The 14,949-nt window shown below is 54.0% G+C and overlaps 1 protein-coding gene across 3 annotated transcripts in view; it reads left to right on the top strand.

Annotated features, from left to right (window-relative positions):
• The first annotated feature begins 11,320 nt into the window (after window positions 1-11,320).
• DNMBP (dynamin binding protein) overlaps window positions 11,321-14,949 on the top strand; it is a 29,417-nt gene continuing 25,788 nt past the window's right edge. For 2 of the 3 annotated variants that reach the window (XM_050899353.1, XM_050899351.1), the window contains exons 1-2: window positions 11,755-11,812; window positions 13,311-13,489. In XM_050899353.1, coding sequence (XP_050755310.1) covers window positions 13,345-13,489 — 145 coding nt within the window. In that variant the 5' untranslated portion in view covers window positions 11,755-11,812; window positions 13,311-13,344. Of the gene's footprint in view, window positions 11,528-11,754; window positions 11,813-13,310; window positions 13,490-14,949 lie in introns of those variants that run through there. The other variant, XM_050899352.1, reaches the window with a different exon arrangement.

The raw sequence follows: 14,949 nt of genomic DNA, 5'->3' as shown, positions 1-14,949 counted from the left end.
CGGAGAGCTCTGCTCCCTTTACTCCTGGACTCAGTTGCTACAGCCCACGTGAGATGCCCAGACACTAGTGCATACCAGGGAGAATGAATCCAGGCCCTGGTCTTCGACTGCTGCACTCAAAAAGCTGGGCACGTGAATCCTGGCACTAGTCCTCTGGGTGCGAGTGCCATGCTTCTCCCTCAGGTAAGGATGCTTGCTACCTGTAGACCCTGAAGTTAGGGGTAGGTCAGTTTTAAAGCAGTCTGTGATGTAACCAGCTCTGAACACAGTTTGTCCCACACGTAGCACAGCTATCGCTGGTTGGCAACACCACAAGTAGGAATGCAGGACTGGGAGGTGGTGGTCCAAGGTCATCTCCTGGCTGATGTCACATTTATCTTGATGTGCAGATGGGACTTTCTGGTAGCTGGTTTGGATTATTCGTAGTCAGACAGGCTGAAATGATACATGCTGGCAAAAGCCAAGGATAATCCCATCTCCTTATGTCTTCAGACCCAAACCAGATGGCTCGCTGAAGGGTCTGCTCTAGCCAACACAAACTATTAGTCTGAACACAGGAGCAATTAGGTGAGGTCTGACAACTGGTGATGAGTAGGAGTGCAAGACAGGTGATTTGATGTTCCTTTGAGACAAATACCCTGCACCTTGGTCCTGTCAACGTTCAACAGGGAAGTGTGGATGCTTGATGCCAGCAGTGTGCTATGCAGGTACAGCACAAGCCATGTGAGTTGTAATTGGGTTAGGGAAGACATGATCCATAGTTCATTGAGGTGGGGTACTACAGGCTGGGCCTTAAAATGCTGCTTAGGCTGTGTGGGCAGGTCTGGAGTGGAAGCAGCAGGAGAAACAAAGCTGGTTATTTCCATGGTAAAAATATCTTAAGCAGGCAAAACCTTTCTAGCATTCTTCATAGAAAATCACTCCAGAGGGATAAACAGTCCCACCCATGTGCCCCAGCGATTTCTTTTTTCTTGGCTGGTTATCCCAGTCTCCCCCATACAGCCCTCCGTTGCACTGGCTCTCTCCATGTCTCAAGCCTGTCCAAAAAGTGTCCCCCAGACATCCCCTTGCTCTTCCTCTTTTGCAAACATCTCTTCATGTCTTGTGAGCAACCTCTACTACCCTACCACATAGGCAATATTCTACACTTCATCCCTCACCATCACCTCCTCCTCTGTCTCTGCTACAAGATGCTAGTGGCATTTTCAGCCCTAGCAGCACACACGCTCTTGTAGCTCTGCCTGCTAACAGAAGCTGTTTCTCTGTCATGCCTGTTCTTGGAAAGGCAGAGCAAACTGTCCCTTGCAGGGTATTTATACAGGCTATTGCAAGAAAGTGCCAGGAATGGTAGTGCACTTAACCATGGCTGTGAGTGATTTTGGTCTGCAGAGGCCAGTGTGGGCTGGAGATACTGGCCAGTTCCACATTCACAACAAAAGCTGAATTCAGATTCCCTAATTTTTTATCTTTTGGCGGTGGAAGGAAGTAAAAAGCAACGGTGAGGCTGAGATGTTCAAACTCCTGCGTGGTTTAACACCTCTTCCCCTGGTCAAGCCCAGCAGCCTCACTCCAGGTGCTGGACCCTGCTGTTTGAAGCCATGTGTCAGTGCACATTCACCCAAAAGATTTCCTGGTGGACGTGCAGGCAGGATGAGGGAGGCCACCCTGTGTCCCACAGCCTGGCCCCATGCAGCATGGAGAAGGGTCTGCTGTCGCCATGTGTCTGACCCATGTGTAGGAACATACTGCTGCCCCCAACCACGGCACTAGTTCAGCTGGCTGAGCTAACTGCTCACCTCTGAGGATGTGTATGAAGCTGAGAGCAAGGAAAGGGCTCCCAGGGAGCAGCCTTCGGTTGGCTAATTCAGCTGGGCAGTCCCTGGACAGGGTGATGCTCAGCCTGCACAGAACTGCCCATGCCACCCGCATCCCAGCAGTGTCACGGGTCGCCTTGCTGAGCCTGCTGGCTGCAGGGTGCTCTCATGTTGCCCTCTTGTGGTCCTAGAAAACGTAGGACCATCTCAATTCCCTTTACTTTCCAGGGCAGAGTCAGAGGAGGGGGATTTCTTCTCTAGAACAGGACAGGCAGCCCAGGAGGCCATGTCACTCACCCTTGCAGGCTGCTGTGGGGTTGGCAGTGCAGCAGCAAAATTAGAGTCTCAGTCGCAAGCTTCTTCCCCCATAAGAGGGTTCCTACGAGATACAACCTTCTGGAGGACTCTCGCTCTTTGGGCTGGGATTTGTCCAGCTCATTCTCCTCCCAGCTCTGCATATTTTTGTGTTGAACAGTTTGGTAAAGCTCCACTTGGCCATGGCCGAGCTCTCCACGTGAAAACATGGTTACAAAATGTTTCTGAGGCAGCACTCTCTTAAGCACGCCTCTCAAAGGCTTGCCATGAACTTAGCCCCCAGTGTTGCAAGAAGTGTGGGCTAAAAATGGCACTAAACCTTTGGACACAACATCTGCAGCACAGTGGTTTCACGTTCTTTTGAGGCTCCAGTCAAGGCAAAAGCAGTTGACAGGTTTGTGTCAGAAGACACAGTGAACAGTCAGTCCTCCCCATCCTCTCTGGGGCCACTCATGATTTTGTAGACCTCTTCCTCCACCCTTCGACCCTTCTTCCAAGCTGAAGAGTCCCAGCCTACATGGTTGTTCACCGTACAGTCTGTTCCCATACCTCTGAGCATCCTTACTGCCTGCCTCTGAACCTTCTTCCATTCTCTTTTATACTTTCTGAGGGGACCAGAACTGTATGCAGACACTGGAGAAACATGTAAACAAAGTGAAGCCAGGCCCAGAAGAATGAACCAAAACTCTTACAAGCAAAACTGTGAGGATCTCGGGATGAGCAGAAACCCCAGTGGGGAGGGCAGATGGGACTCTGTGCATGCAATGCATGCTGCTTTCTGTGGCTGGCATGGAGGAGGCAGAAAAAGGGAAAATACAAATAGCTGAACTCAAGGAAGAGTGAGGCAGCTTTGCTGGGGATGTCAGCAGAGGAGAGTTGGTCATGGCAGTGCCCTGAAAGGCTGCAGGAGGGATTGGGATGACGAAAAAAGCTCAAAACCTGTCTCGGCAGGCAAGAACAGCAGAAATTTTGGGTCAGAGGACAGAGCCCTGTGGCAGGGGTTGGTGTCCATTCTTCAGCTCCAGCAAACCGTATACAAGCATCCATACCTGCAGGGAAGAGAGCACGCAGCTCTCTGGGCAGCTTCAGGCCCTCTGCCAACGGCATCGCACTGTGCCAGCAGTGTGAGTCCCCGCCTCAGGAGAGCAGATGGGAGCCAGCGCCCAGCCTGTGCACGTACTGACATGACTCTGACAGCGGTGCGTGCAACGCGCTCTGCACACCCCGCGCCTGGCTGGTGGCAAGCCAGGCTGGGATCTGGGTGGTTGCTATGGAGAAGTGTAGCTAAATGCACAAACAAGTGCCAAATGGCTATAACTGTTCTGGGGGCTGAGAGACTGGCGGCTTTACAGCGTGTTGCTGAGGGATGGTATCCCTTGGGGCATGGAGGCTTTTTTTGGCCTGCCAGGAAAACCAGTGCAGGACCTACTATACTTGGTGTGCCCGACCCCTACGTGATGCACAAACGGTCCCTCCCTGTCACGGTTTTCTGCCAGGGAGCTATTTGTTTTTCTTCATCTTGGTGCTCTGGCATGATCTTACGGTATATCTAAGCAGCCAAGCCAGCTCCTAGCAGCAAAACTGAGACTGCACCAGATGGACAGTGTAGACCCACTCGTCAGCTGCTGCCAAAGCTGAAGCCCACGAGGCAGCAAGAGACTCCCAGGAGAAGGCAACAGCGGGGAAGGGGAGCCCCGGCTCTGATTGCGTCTGCGAGGTGGCAGCGCTTTGCAGGGAAGAAGTCAAAGAGGGTTTGCACAGGCAGCGGCCTGTCTTGCTCCACGCCAGGTTCCTGGGTGCTCTGCCAGCACCCTAGCACGGGTGCCTGGCGCGCAGGTCCTGTGCCCAGCCGGGTGGCTATCGGGAGTGGCTGCACCCCATGTCCCTGTGCCTGGCACCCCACGCTGGGCAGTGTGTCCCACGTCGGGGTGTCCCCGTGGGCCGCCGGGCGGGCTGCCTCGCAGTCTGGGGCCGAGCGGTGCCGCAAAGGGGGACGTCCCCATGTCACCCGGGGGTCCCGGGGTCCCCAGGCTGCGGGCCAGGCCCCGCGGAGCCGCTCCAGCCCGTCCCGCCGGCCCCGGCCGCGGCCTCCCAGCGGCACCACGCCTGGCCCGCCAGGCCGGGCCGTGCGGAGGCAGCCGGGCGGCGGGGCGGGCCGCGGGGCCGGGCGGGCCCTGCGAGGCCGGGCGGGCGCTGGGGGCCGGGCCGGCCGGGGCCCGGGCGGGCTGGGCGGCCGCGGGGGCGGAGGCGGGAGCGGGACCCGCAGGGCTGGAGCGGCCGCGGCGCCCGGAGCGGGCCGGGAGAAGGTAGGGACCCGCCGGAGCGGCCGGGGGGAGCCGGGCGCTCCCTGCCTGCCGCCGCCCGGCCTAGTCGCTGCCCCGCCGGCCTCCTGCCCACTTCCCCCCGCCCTGCGCGCCCCCGCGGCCGCCCGGCCTGCGCCTCCGCCGGGCCCCCGGCGCGGCCCGGCCCCCCGCCTCTGCCGCGGCCCCCGCCTCTGCCCGCCGCTTCCCGCCCCGGCCGACGCCTCCTGCCCTCGCACCCCGTACCAGCACCCTTTCCCCCGTGCCGCCCCGCCGAGGCCGAGGCCCTGCCTGCCCCGAGGCTGCCTTGGGCTACATTGGCTGGCCCGGAGGTGGTGGGTGCCCTTGGCTGGGGTGCTGCTAGCTCGGGTGGGTGCTGCTAGCTCGGGTGGGTGCTCTCCCCTTGTGCCAGTAGCTGGGCTGCGGCAGCATGTGGCCCTCCAGCCTTGCGTGCCCAGCTGGGTGCTCGCTGCGTGCCACCAGCTCCATCGCACGGCGTCCACGCTGCCCTGGGAGCACTTCGGGCACCTCAGCAGCGTGGAGCAGCTGTGGGGTACAGTGGGAGCTGCCTGTCTACTCCCCACATTGCGTCCATTGAGATTTTGATGTCTTAAGCCATGTCTGTGGCACCAGTGGTAAACCAGGGTGGTCACTCACCAGGCAGGCATGCAGCTGGTGGTAGCTGGTGTTGCCTGGACAGGTTCTTACAAGGGAGCACCTGGCCCTGTAGAAACAGTGCAGGCATCCAGGGCCTGGAGTGGTCTGGCACCATGAGCCTGGAGAGGTAGCACTGGTGAAGGGTGGCACTGGTGGTTGCACACAGAGAGCAGAAGCTCCAGGCTGCAGCGCTGTGCCTTGCCCTGGTGCTCCTCTGAGAGCATCCGCTCTGCTTGTGCCAGCCTGAGAAGAGAAACTTACAAGAGTTCCCCGTTTGTTCTCACTCCAGCAAATGCAAATCCTTCTGCGTTGTCGCCAGCCTGACACCGTCGCCTTGTACTTTTAACTGAGGTGAACAGGAGGTGCCTCCTCTAGTGGCCTTGCCAGGGGATGGAGGCTTGGCTCACCCTCGACACCTTCTGAGAGGCGGCTGCTGCTCGTCTGCTGACCCTTTTGGTGACCCTGAGCAGTGCCTCAGCTGATCCCATCCTTGACACAATTTGACCTCTGAGTTCAAACATCTCTGCTGCAGTTCCTGGCGTTTGAAGTACTCCCCCCACCTCTGTCCTTTCACGTCTCATTCTCCTTGCCATAGTACCTAGGAAGCCTCCAGTTGTGTCATAAGCATTAACATCTGTTTTGAGGTTTGTCATGTTTCCATAACTTTCAGTTTTTTCTGAAAAGGCTCCCTCGCACCTTGCCTCTGCCATTCTCTCCTTCGCTTCCATTGCGATTCTATCTTTTCCTCCGCAAAAGGCCTGAAAGAATTTGTAGATACAGAATTTGCAGTTTTGCAGGTGCTTTGCCAAATACAGCCTCTGTACCATGCTACAAGACGTCGCCATCATCCCCCTCATTTTGACTCACTCCTCTGGCTGCAAGTCGTGCTGGGCATTGTGTCTAAATGTGTCCTGCTTGTTTGCGAGGTCCTCTGTAGCGCCGATAATGCCCACATCTCTGAGCTGGCGGCTTCTGCTGTTCTGTTCTTGAAATCCTCTGCTCTGCCAAGGCCAAGGGCTTCAGTTCTCTCTCCAGCTGCTCCACTTAGGATGCAGTGACCTTAAAAACTAGTACAAATATACAACAATTTTAGAGACATGTTAACTTGGCAGTGCAACGGGAGGAACTGAGCAGTAGGAGAGAGGAAAGGAGTGACACTCGGAGCCTTGCAGAGCACTGGCTCTGCTAGCCATCACGGGAAGCGTGGTTGTGTGACTTCTCGGGGTTCTGCTTGCAGTTGAGGTGTCCCTGCAAGTGGGTGACTGTTCAGACGGACTTTGTGACGGTGGTGATGTGAGCTTGGGTGGGACAGCTTGAGTTGTGCTTACCTTCGCACTTCACTACCTTAACTGATAATTTCCCCTCAACGTCCAGCAAAAGTATTTTTCTAATGACGTTCTAAGGATTGCTCAACCCCACTTCTGAGCAACACAGCTTTTACTTTGTCTTATTTTTAGAACCTTTCTTTTATGAAATAAAATCTATTGCTTCCTTCTCAGGAGCACCTGGGGGCTCTGAAGGGAAGAGGTCGATGTGATGTCAGTTATCAGCAGAGTCCCTGCCGGGGATTTAGGTTCTTTGGAGATAACGAGCAGCGCAGAACAGGAGCGAAGGCGGGCAAAGAGCAGAGCTTCCGAGTCAAACTCAACTAATATCCAGATTTCTGGACTCTCTGCCCAGCAACCAAAGCATCATAATGGGCTTCTGTCCAAAAGCTATCTTGAAAAATATAGTTCAGGGTGCAAAGTCAAGTGCTCCCGTGTTAAGGAATGTCCTTGTAGCCCCAGTTCAACCTGTTTTGGATATGTACTCAAGGTGTAATGACTAATTTTGTAATTGCATACTACTTACCCCCAGTAGCCCAGCCACGAGTACTGCGCAGCAGAAGTGGTGCTGCTCTTGGGGTTTTGTCTGTTCCTTATTCTAAGTTGTATCGTTTCCGCCTGTCTGCAAAAACGGCAAGAGAGACAACCGTGTGCCTTGGGGTAGGAGAAGACAGAACTCAGTAATGGGATCTGTAAGGTGCGTGCAGACACTCCATACAGAATTTGGGAAACTCTTGTCCCCTGAGCTGGTGTTCTGGCCTTTGCATGCTTGGGTCCCCAGTGCCAGAGATTAAATATCCATCACAGTCTCCTTGCTCACATGTTGTGGCAAGGTGTTCTGCTTTGCATTAAAAATTGATGCTGTGCTCTAGTTTCCAGATGACTTTCATTTGCTTGCCATCTGGCCCAGCACAAGCTCCTTGTCCTTCCTCTCCAAGCTATGCTTACCCACGCAAATGCCACCAGCCTGCCCGCAGCCACATCCTGCAATTGAGCAGGTGAGAACACTGTGACAGCCAGGGCCCAGCTGGAGAGAAGAAGTAGTGGTTTAAATGGCTTGTGTGGTACGTGGCAGAGCTCCTGCGGCAAATACCCCAAACTGTCGCACATGTGTGGTGGGAGGCCAGAGCTTGCTTAAGCTCTTGTCCTTGGTGGTCCTGGTTCTGGAGGGCTTGATGACCCAACCTAAATGTATTCATTTCAATGGTTTTTGGTATATCAGGTCACAGACAAAGCAAAAGAAGCTATTTCTTTTTAAAGTGAGGAGATTCCTCTTCCTCCTGGGAGCCATATGGGGTTAGGAGGTGGAGTGCAGAAGAGGAGATCTCCTCTTTCCCACTGTGTGAAGCTCAGCAGGGGGGCTCTTTGGGCTCTGCTGAGACAAGCAGCATGTCCTAACAAGAGGCTGCAGCGGTCAGCATTTCACAGGTGGGAGAAGGCTCCTCTCCTCCACACCATTAGTCAGGTTTTTGCCCTGCTTGCTGTGTTGTCCGTTCTGTCAGGATTCATAGGGTCAGCTCTGCAGTTTGCCGGAGCTGCAGTCTGCATTGGCACTCTCTCCAGCCGGGGCCCAGGCGGCCTGGCTCAACAGAGTATTGTTTATCCCACTCGGGAATGTGCAGGCGAGCAAGGACCTCCGGGAGCTTACAGAGCAACATGTTCTGCTCCGAGCAGGGGGAGTGACTGCAGGTGGCAACGGCTCTGAAGGCTGGCGTGAGCGGTCGGGGCGTGCTGGTGTGCAGGCGATGTCCTACCCTTGAAGTGTGGATGCGGACTGTGCAGGCTGTGCAGATGCAGTGGGGTAAGGAGGAGGGAAGGAGGGCTGTCCAGATTTGGAGACCACGGGGAGGAACAGAGGAAAAGTGTAGGAATGCCTCAGCATGTAGTTAGTAAGCTTCTGTTCTTGACACAATGGCATGAGAAGCCGAGTGTCACTCCTGGCTTGGTCCCACTGTGTGTTAGGTACCGATCCTGCAGTCTAGAGCACAGTGAGAGCTGCAGCAGATCTCTTGTCGAAGCCAGACCCAGCAGCTGGAGGGTGCACTGAACGGGGCCAAGGGGCATCTCCGTCTCTGGGGGTGGATTGTGTTTTCAGTGAACAGGCATTGAGCTTTAATGAGTGGAAGGAGGCATGAAAAGACCTAGGTGAAATGCATGGCGTTTTTCAATTTTAAAAAAAGGTCTCTGGCAGAATTTGTTTAATATTTTTAATATTAATTTCTCTAATCATTCTGCGACAAACTTGCCTTTTGTGCTTTTCTGGGAATCTGACTCCTTCCTGGTCTACTGCTCAGGCAGGCTTTAAGGTTTTTATAGAGAATGAGACATCTGCTGCACAAGAATCCACTTGTCCCTCTTGTGCAAACCAAGTGTGCCTGTAGAAGCCCACACTGCATGTTTTGGTCTGTTTGGTGAAATGTTATTTTTTCAGTTATGGGGCTGTCATGCTGACCAGAGCCAGTTCTAACAGCACTGCTTGAGTGAGAAGCTGAAAAGTATTACTTAGAGGGAAACAAGTGGTGATAGCACCTGTGAAGTTTGGTTTTCTTGCTGCTACATTTGTGGCATCCATCCGTTACTGCTTTTTGTCTCATGATCTGATCAGCGCTTTCGGTACACCACCGGATTAGCGGTCTGCAAACCCTTTGGGTCTCTCCTTTTACCGGGGCTGTTAATACCTCTTGTAATCGGCCTAAAATGGTCTCTTCATGTTACTGCCTTATCTCGTTAGTGCTTGAAATCCTTGCTTCAGCATCTTTCAGCAAAAACAGGGAAGACAGAACTCCTATTTCTAAGGTGCAGAAACTCAGCAGAGACTCGTTCGCTCACTCTTACCATCAAAAAGATGCAAAAAGGGCATTTATATCACCATCTTCACTAGGTCTGCTTCCATCTAAGTGATGGCACTTTGAGCAAGTGCCTGACAATTACTTGTGGTGCTAGCAAGTCCATTATTTGAGACTTGTTACCCTGCCCAATTTCAGCTGCAAAAAGAGAGGAGGGATACAAGAAGTTGTCAGAGTCAGTGTGTAAATGCCTTCTCTTGGCTGCTGTGACTTGATCCAGTCTGTGCTGAAGGTCCCAAAACAATATTGTAACAGAGTTAATAGCCGTCATTTCATTTGGTCCCTCCTTTCATCAGCCCACGCTCGACCAGACACGCTCCAGAGCTAATGGCCAAACGGGATAGGCAGTCTTCCATGGAGGTAATGTTAATGTGTGCTGAGCATGCATGCAGGCAGGCTGGGGGGAGTGATTAATGCCCTGGGAATCCACTCTGCCTTGCTGCACAATGCTGTTGTGTCAGGCCCGGAGCTTGGCACCGGGTGGGCTGCAGTCAGGCGCCAGGAACACGTTACCTAGTTTGTGCAGGATCAGGCAGTGAGACAGAGACAGCATGTTCTCAGCGGGGCAAGTTCGCTGCTGCGCTGCAGCTTCATACTTGCACAGTGAGGCTCTCTTTGGATGCGGCTCTGCTGCTAGGCGGGGGCAGGAGTCCTGCAATTCACAGTCCTGACCTCCGCCAGCATGAAGTCCCAGTGTTTGCTCAGTTGTGGAGGAGCCCTCCCTCCCTCCCCCTGGCAGGCAGGGATCACCCATCCTTGAGGTGAGAGGGGATGGTGCTTGGCCAGCCGACAGGAGCTGTGACTCACTGGGAATCACAGGCGGAGCCCGGCTCTCCCTGCAATCTGCTCTTCCTGCTGGAGCCTCTGCGCGAGCTGTTGCTGAATGTTTGTTTTCACCAGATCAAGGGTGGATCTGGGAGAAGCTCGAGACCACCATTAAGCCTGAAGAGTTAGACTCAGTAAATTTCCCGTCTGGAAGATACTGGGAGGCTTCCTTGTCTAGGTGGGAGTTTGGAGAAAACGTTGGCGGGCAGCACTCCATGGAGTAAGACAAGGCCAAGGTCCTGGAAAATGTAATATTTTGTGTTCAATTCATGTTATGGAGCAAGCACACCCCGCAAGACTGATTCACTGCTTCAAATGCAGGGGCATACTGTCTAGACTCAGATGGAGTCAGGGAGTGATTCTGCTCTTCTCAGTACTGCTGAGGGAACATGAGCTTGTTGGGATTCTTTTTTTGGCAGTTTCAGAAGTTACTTCATGCTTTCTTACCTCATGGGCTGGCTCTCAGGGAATGCTTTTCACATGAATATGTTAGTGCCCGTGTTTTATTATAACTGCAATTAATATATACATGGTGGAACAATTGCAATCCTGCCTGCCCCTCTCGATCTTCTGTCTCATTGAAAAATCTTGTACATTTTAATGAATGAGTCCCCAGAGCTGCAGGTGAGTTAAGGAGGTGACACTGCTGTTTTCAGGGGCAGGATCTGAGCCCTGGGCAGTGGGAGGGCCATATCCGCAGCCCCAGTGACTGCAGCAAAGCCAGGGTTTGGGTCTGCAGCACACATGCTGTAATCCTTGCACTCCTCAGCCCGCTCTTACATTACACCTTTGACAGAAGAAATGCGAGAAATCTCAGTGTACCATCATGTGCTCCTGGAGAAACTACCCCAAGGCAGCAATTATGCCTGCAATATTTTTCCCCCTCTTTGTCCAGTGTGGCTGTGAATTTTGCATATTCAGAGTATGGCAAGGATTTCTAGGACCCTGAGCTCAGTGGTGCCCTGTGCCGCAGTAGTCAGCAGCCTGTCTGCGGGGTGGAGGGCAGCCCTAGGTGCCTGCAAGGGGCTGCTACTACTGCGCCTGTCGCTGCTGCTCTCCTGTTCCCGTCAGAGCATGCAGCAGCATGTCCCAGCCACCTCACCTCAAACAGCGCAAGGCTCCTTCCTTGTCTTTAGTATTTCCAAGCTAATTGATGGCTCTTCCATCTTTTTCCCTGCTCCACATGGTCATGTTTTTAATACTGTTACTCCTTCTGCCTCAGTAGGTTCCTGCTACCCTGAACTGCAGCTCTTTGTGCTCCTGATTCACTCCAGTCCATTCATCTCTTTTTGATGGCAAAGTGCTGTCGGCTGCTGCATATTGGGCTCTTTGTTTATACAGCCAGCACAACGCTGGTCACAAAGGGACAGCCTGTGCCCCAAGGAGCCCACGTGCTACGGGGAAGACAGTGGAGAGCAATAGGAGTGACGGACGGGACGGCAGAGGTGAGGGGGGCCGGGGGCCGGGGTGCAGTATGCTGGCTGAAGCAGGGGCACGGCTGGGGGTGGGGAGGGACGTGCTGAGGAAGCTGTTCCTGCCGAGTACAAACCCGCTTTGTTCCCAGGAGGTGAGTCGGACTGGATAAACAGAGCGGTCCTGTCAGCAGAAAGCCTTTCCCTGGCTGGATCCCCCACTGGCACTCTCGCTGGAAGTTGGCTGCACCTCATCAGCAGGGATGTTTTTCTCCTCCCTGTGTTAGCTTCCCCTCTTCCTGACTCTCCGGGGCTCAGGTGGGCTGTGCGCAGCTGTATAGAGAAATGGGGGCCCTGGGGGCCCCATGTGTTTGCTGTGGGTGGTGGTGTGTGTCGTCACCATGCTCTTTCTGCTGTTAGCTAGGCGGGACGGTTTGACAAGCCATGCTGAGTACGGGACGGGTATCACCAGCTGGGCGGCGCTTGGAGGGTGACTGGTCACCGTGCACGTAGAGGTGCTTTGGGAGGGGAGGAGGTTGGGTCGCATTGCAGGGAAGTTGTGTCTGACCGGATGGAGCAGGGACTCTGCTTGTGATTTGGGAGGAAAGCAGCCTGTGTCGGGGGGGCTGGTGGGGAGGATGCTGATGTCCTGGCGTCGCAGAGGGCAGGGCTCTGAAAGCACCTCTGAGAGGTGTCAGCAGTGCTGTGCTCTGCCCGTAATTGCAGTGGGACAGGAAGCTGAAGGGAAGCACTCACCAGTCTGAGGTGCAGATGTTGAGGAAAAATCTTAGGGTTCCTGGTTGCCTTGGACGGATGCACCTTTCAGTTCCCCTCCCAATGGATCTGGGAAGAGGGGAAGGAGCAGCTGGAGCTGCAGGACTGCTGCTGCCTTGGTGCGGTGTATTGCCTTGATGGTGAGGCTGCTTGGTACAAGGCAAAGATGATACAGAAAAGTGTCCTGGCTCAGCAGCCGCTTCCAGAGGAAGGGGGAATCCAGGACATAGCCCTTGATGAGGACGTCTTTGCCTGCCTTCAGGTCCCCTGCCAGGGGGAATTTCAGCCTTGGCTCCCAGAGCCTTGGACAGCGTCTGCACCCTCATCTCAGCCTGGCTTCTGCCAAGAGCCATGGTGAAGCCTCCCAAGGGATGGCTAACCTGGTACCTAGAAGGCAGAAGGGGCATTTCCAGCCAGGTCTGAGGATGCCGAGGCTGGGTCAGCCCAGGCGGGGGTGGGAAGAGTTTGCCGGTGGGGAAGAGGATGGTGGGGTGAGCTTGCTGGAGTGGACTTTTGCCTGTTCTCTTGCTGGGCAGAAGTCTGACGCTGCTCCAGCACACGGTTCCTGTGGCCCTGAGCAGTGGCATGGGGAGGGGGATGCCTGTGCCCATCCCACCAGAGCATGCATGGTGGGACCATGCAAGTGAGTGGTGCTATCTTCCCACCTGGCCCTAGCGGGCTCAGGGCCCTGCCCTGCATGTCAGGGAAGCGCTGAGCTTCCTCCCCTCCTCTTGCTTCCTTCCTGACGGGAATTCGCTTCCAGTTTTCTTGCTGCTTCTCCCCCCGTTGCAGCACAAACATGTGTCCCCACAGAGATAGCCAGAGGGGCTGGACAAGGCAGGTTAGACCATGGGGGCTGCATTGCTGGAGACCCTTGTCTCCTGCGGAATACTTCACGTGGCAAGGGGTTTCAAGGAGCTCAGGGCAAGACCCCCTCGCACTGTTCCTGCCTCTTGTGCTCAGGAAGGGTTTTACTTTCTGAGCATATATGTGATAATTTCAGGTGTTTCTGGCTGCTAACAAACTTCCTGCTGTGTCTCAGCCTTAGGTACTGATCCGCCTTCAGACCCTGCACAATGGAGGCTGGCTCTGTGGTACGAGCAGTCTTTGATTTCTGTCCCAGCGTCTCTGAAGAGCTGCCCCTCTTCGTGGGAGATGTCATCGAGGTGCTGGCCGTGGTGGACGAGTTCTGGCTCCTCGGCAAGAAGGAAGGGGTCACAGGTAAGAGCTGGAAATGCCTGCACCTGGATCCATAGATGTGCCAGCTAAATGTCCACTCCGTGAGCATACCTTCACTTGGCCAGCGCTGTGTAGGACCAGATTTGATTTACTAAACCTTTCATGGGACTTTGCTTGGGACTGAGGGTGCAGGTTGCCCGCCACTGGTCTCCTGCCAGCTTTGCGTCAACTATTCAGACCGCTCGTTTGTTGTTTTTTGAGAGAGATTAGCGGAGGGTCAGTTCTCAAGGAGATGAGAGCTTCACAATACTCGTTGCTCCGTCCTCTGTGGTGAGACAGCCCATTTCCTGGCTAGTTTATGCGCTGACCCACTGTGGCAGTGGAAGGGGAGAGAGGAAACAGATGCACTGAGAGTGGAAACGCATCCACATCCAAGTGACCTCGTCAGGTCAAGCCAGTGGGAGACACAGCGACAGAGTCCGTGTGTCCCTCCGAGACCTCTGACTCAGCCCACTTCCTCCTTTCCGCTTTAAAGCATTTTCCTGCACAAGTTGCCATCAATATCTGGGTGCCTGAAGTAGTGTGCAGGTCTCTCAAACTTTTGGAGGGATGTGAGAGACTTCTGAAGCAGCAAAATGCTCTTGCTGAAACACTTAGAGTCTCATAGTCCCTGTTTAAGCAGCTCTTTCTCATCCTAATACTGATGTTGAGAGGATGTGTGAGCTCTCAGGGAGATGAAGACCAGGCCACTTCAAAGCATAAGCCTGACCCTGCCTTCAACATGAGGGTGGGACGGGAGTTTCATCCCTGGCCGTGGAGATGGGGCTGCTATTGCAGCAGCAGTCTGGGCTCTGCTAACAGCCGTGAGCTGTCTCCTGGCTAAAACAAAGATGGACAGGAGCAAAGGTGGAGAGGAGGACTTCTCTCCTGTGCTCCATGTAGCTGATAAATGGCATTGAATGAACGCGTGCCTGATCCTGCTGCTGAAGTCACTGGGCACAAATTACTTCTGCAGAAATCACCAGTATCTACTTCACCACAGTTTTGTCTCCCAGCATAACTGATGCGCTTGTTCTCAAGAAGATGAAGCTATTAAGGAATAGTAAACAGATGTGTGTTGGAGCTCAAAGATAGAGAAACACGCTGAAGTCAAACTGAATGGTTTTTAATGACCTTTAACTCAAAACCCACTTGCATTCCTGCTTTCCCTTGGAACAGCTGTTGTAGTTTTCTGCCCAGTTTTCTAAGCTAAAGTTGTAGGGAATTAAAAAAGCACTTTTGAATAGAAGCTGTGGAGGTGCTGCAGCCTACCAGTAATAATATTCAGTACTCTGTGGGGAATAATTAATGTAGCTCCATGACTTCCTTTTTAAGAGCATTAGGTTCTTTCCATGTACAGAGCAGGAAACTAAGACATGGAAGAAGAGGTAGAGTTGGTTAAAACGGTGAAGGAAGCCACTGAGGCCAGCAGCCTGTGGGCTGCTGATTGCACCTCAGGTTAA

The sequence above is a fragment of the Gymnogyps californianus genome, chromosome 6 (assembly GCF_018139145.2).
Source record: "Gymnogyps californianus isolate 813 chromosome 6, ASM1813914v2, whole genome shotgun sequence".
In the NCBI taxonomy this organism is placed as follows: Eukaryota; Metazoa; Chordata; class Aves; order Accipitriformes; family Cathartidae; genus Gymnogyps; species Gymnogyps californianus.
This window is presented reverse-complemented; position numbering and strand designations above follow the sequence as displayed.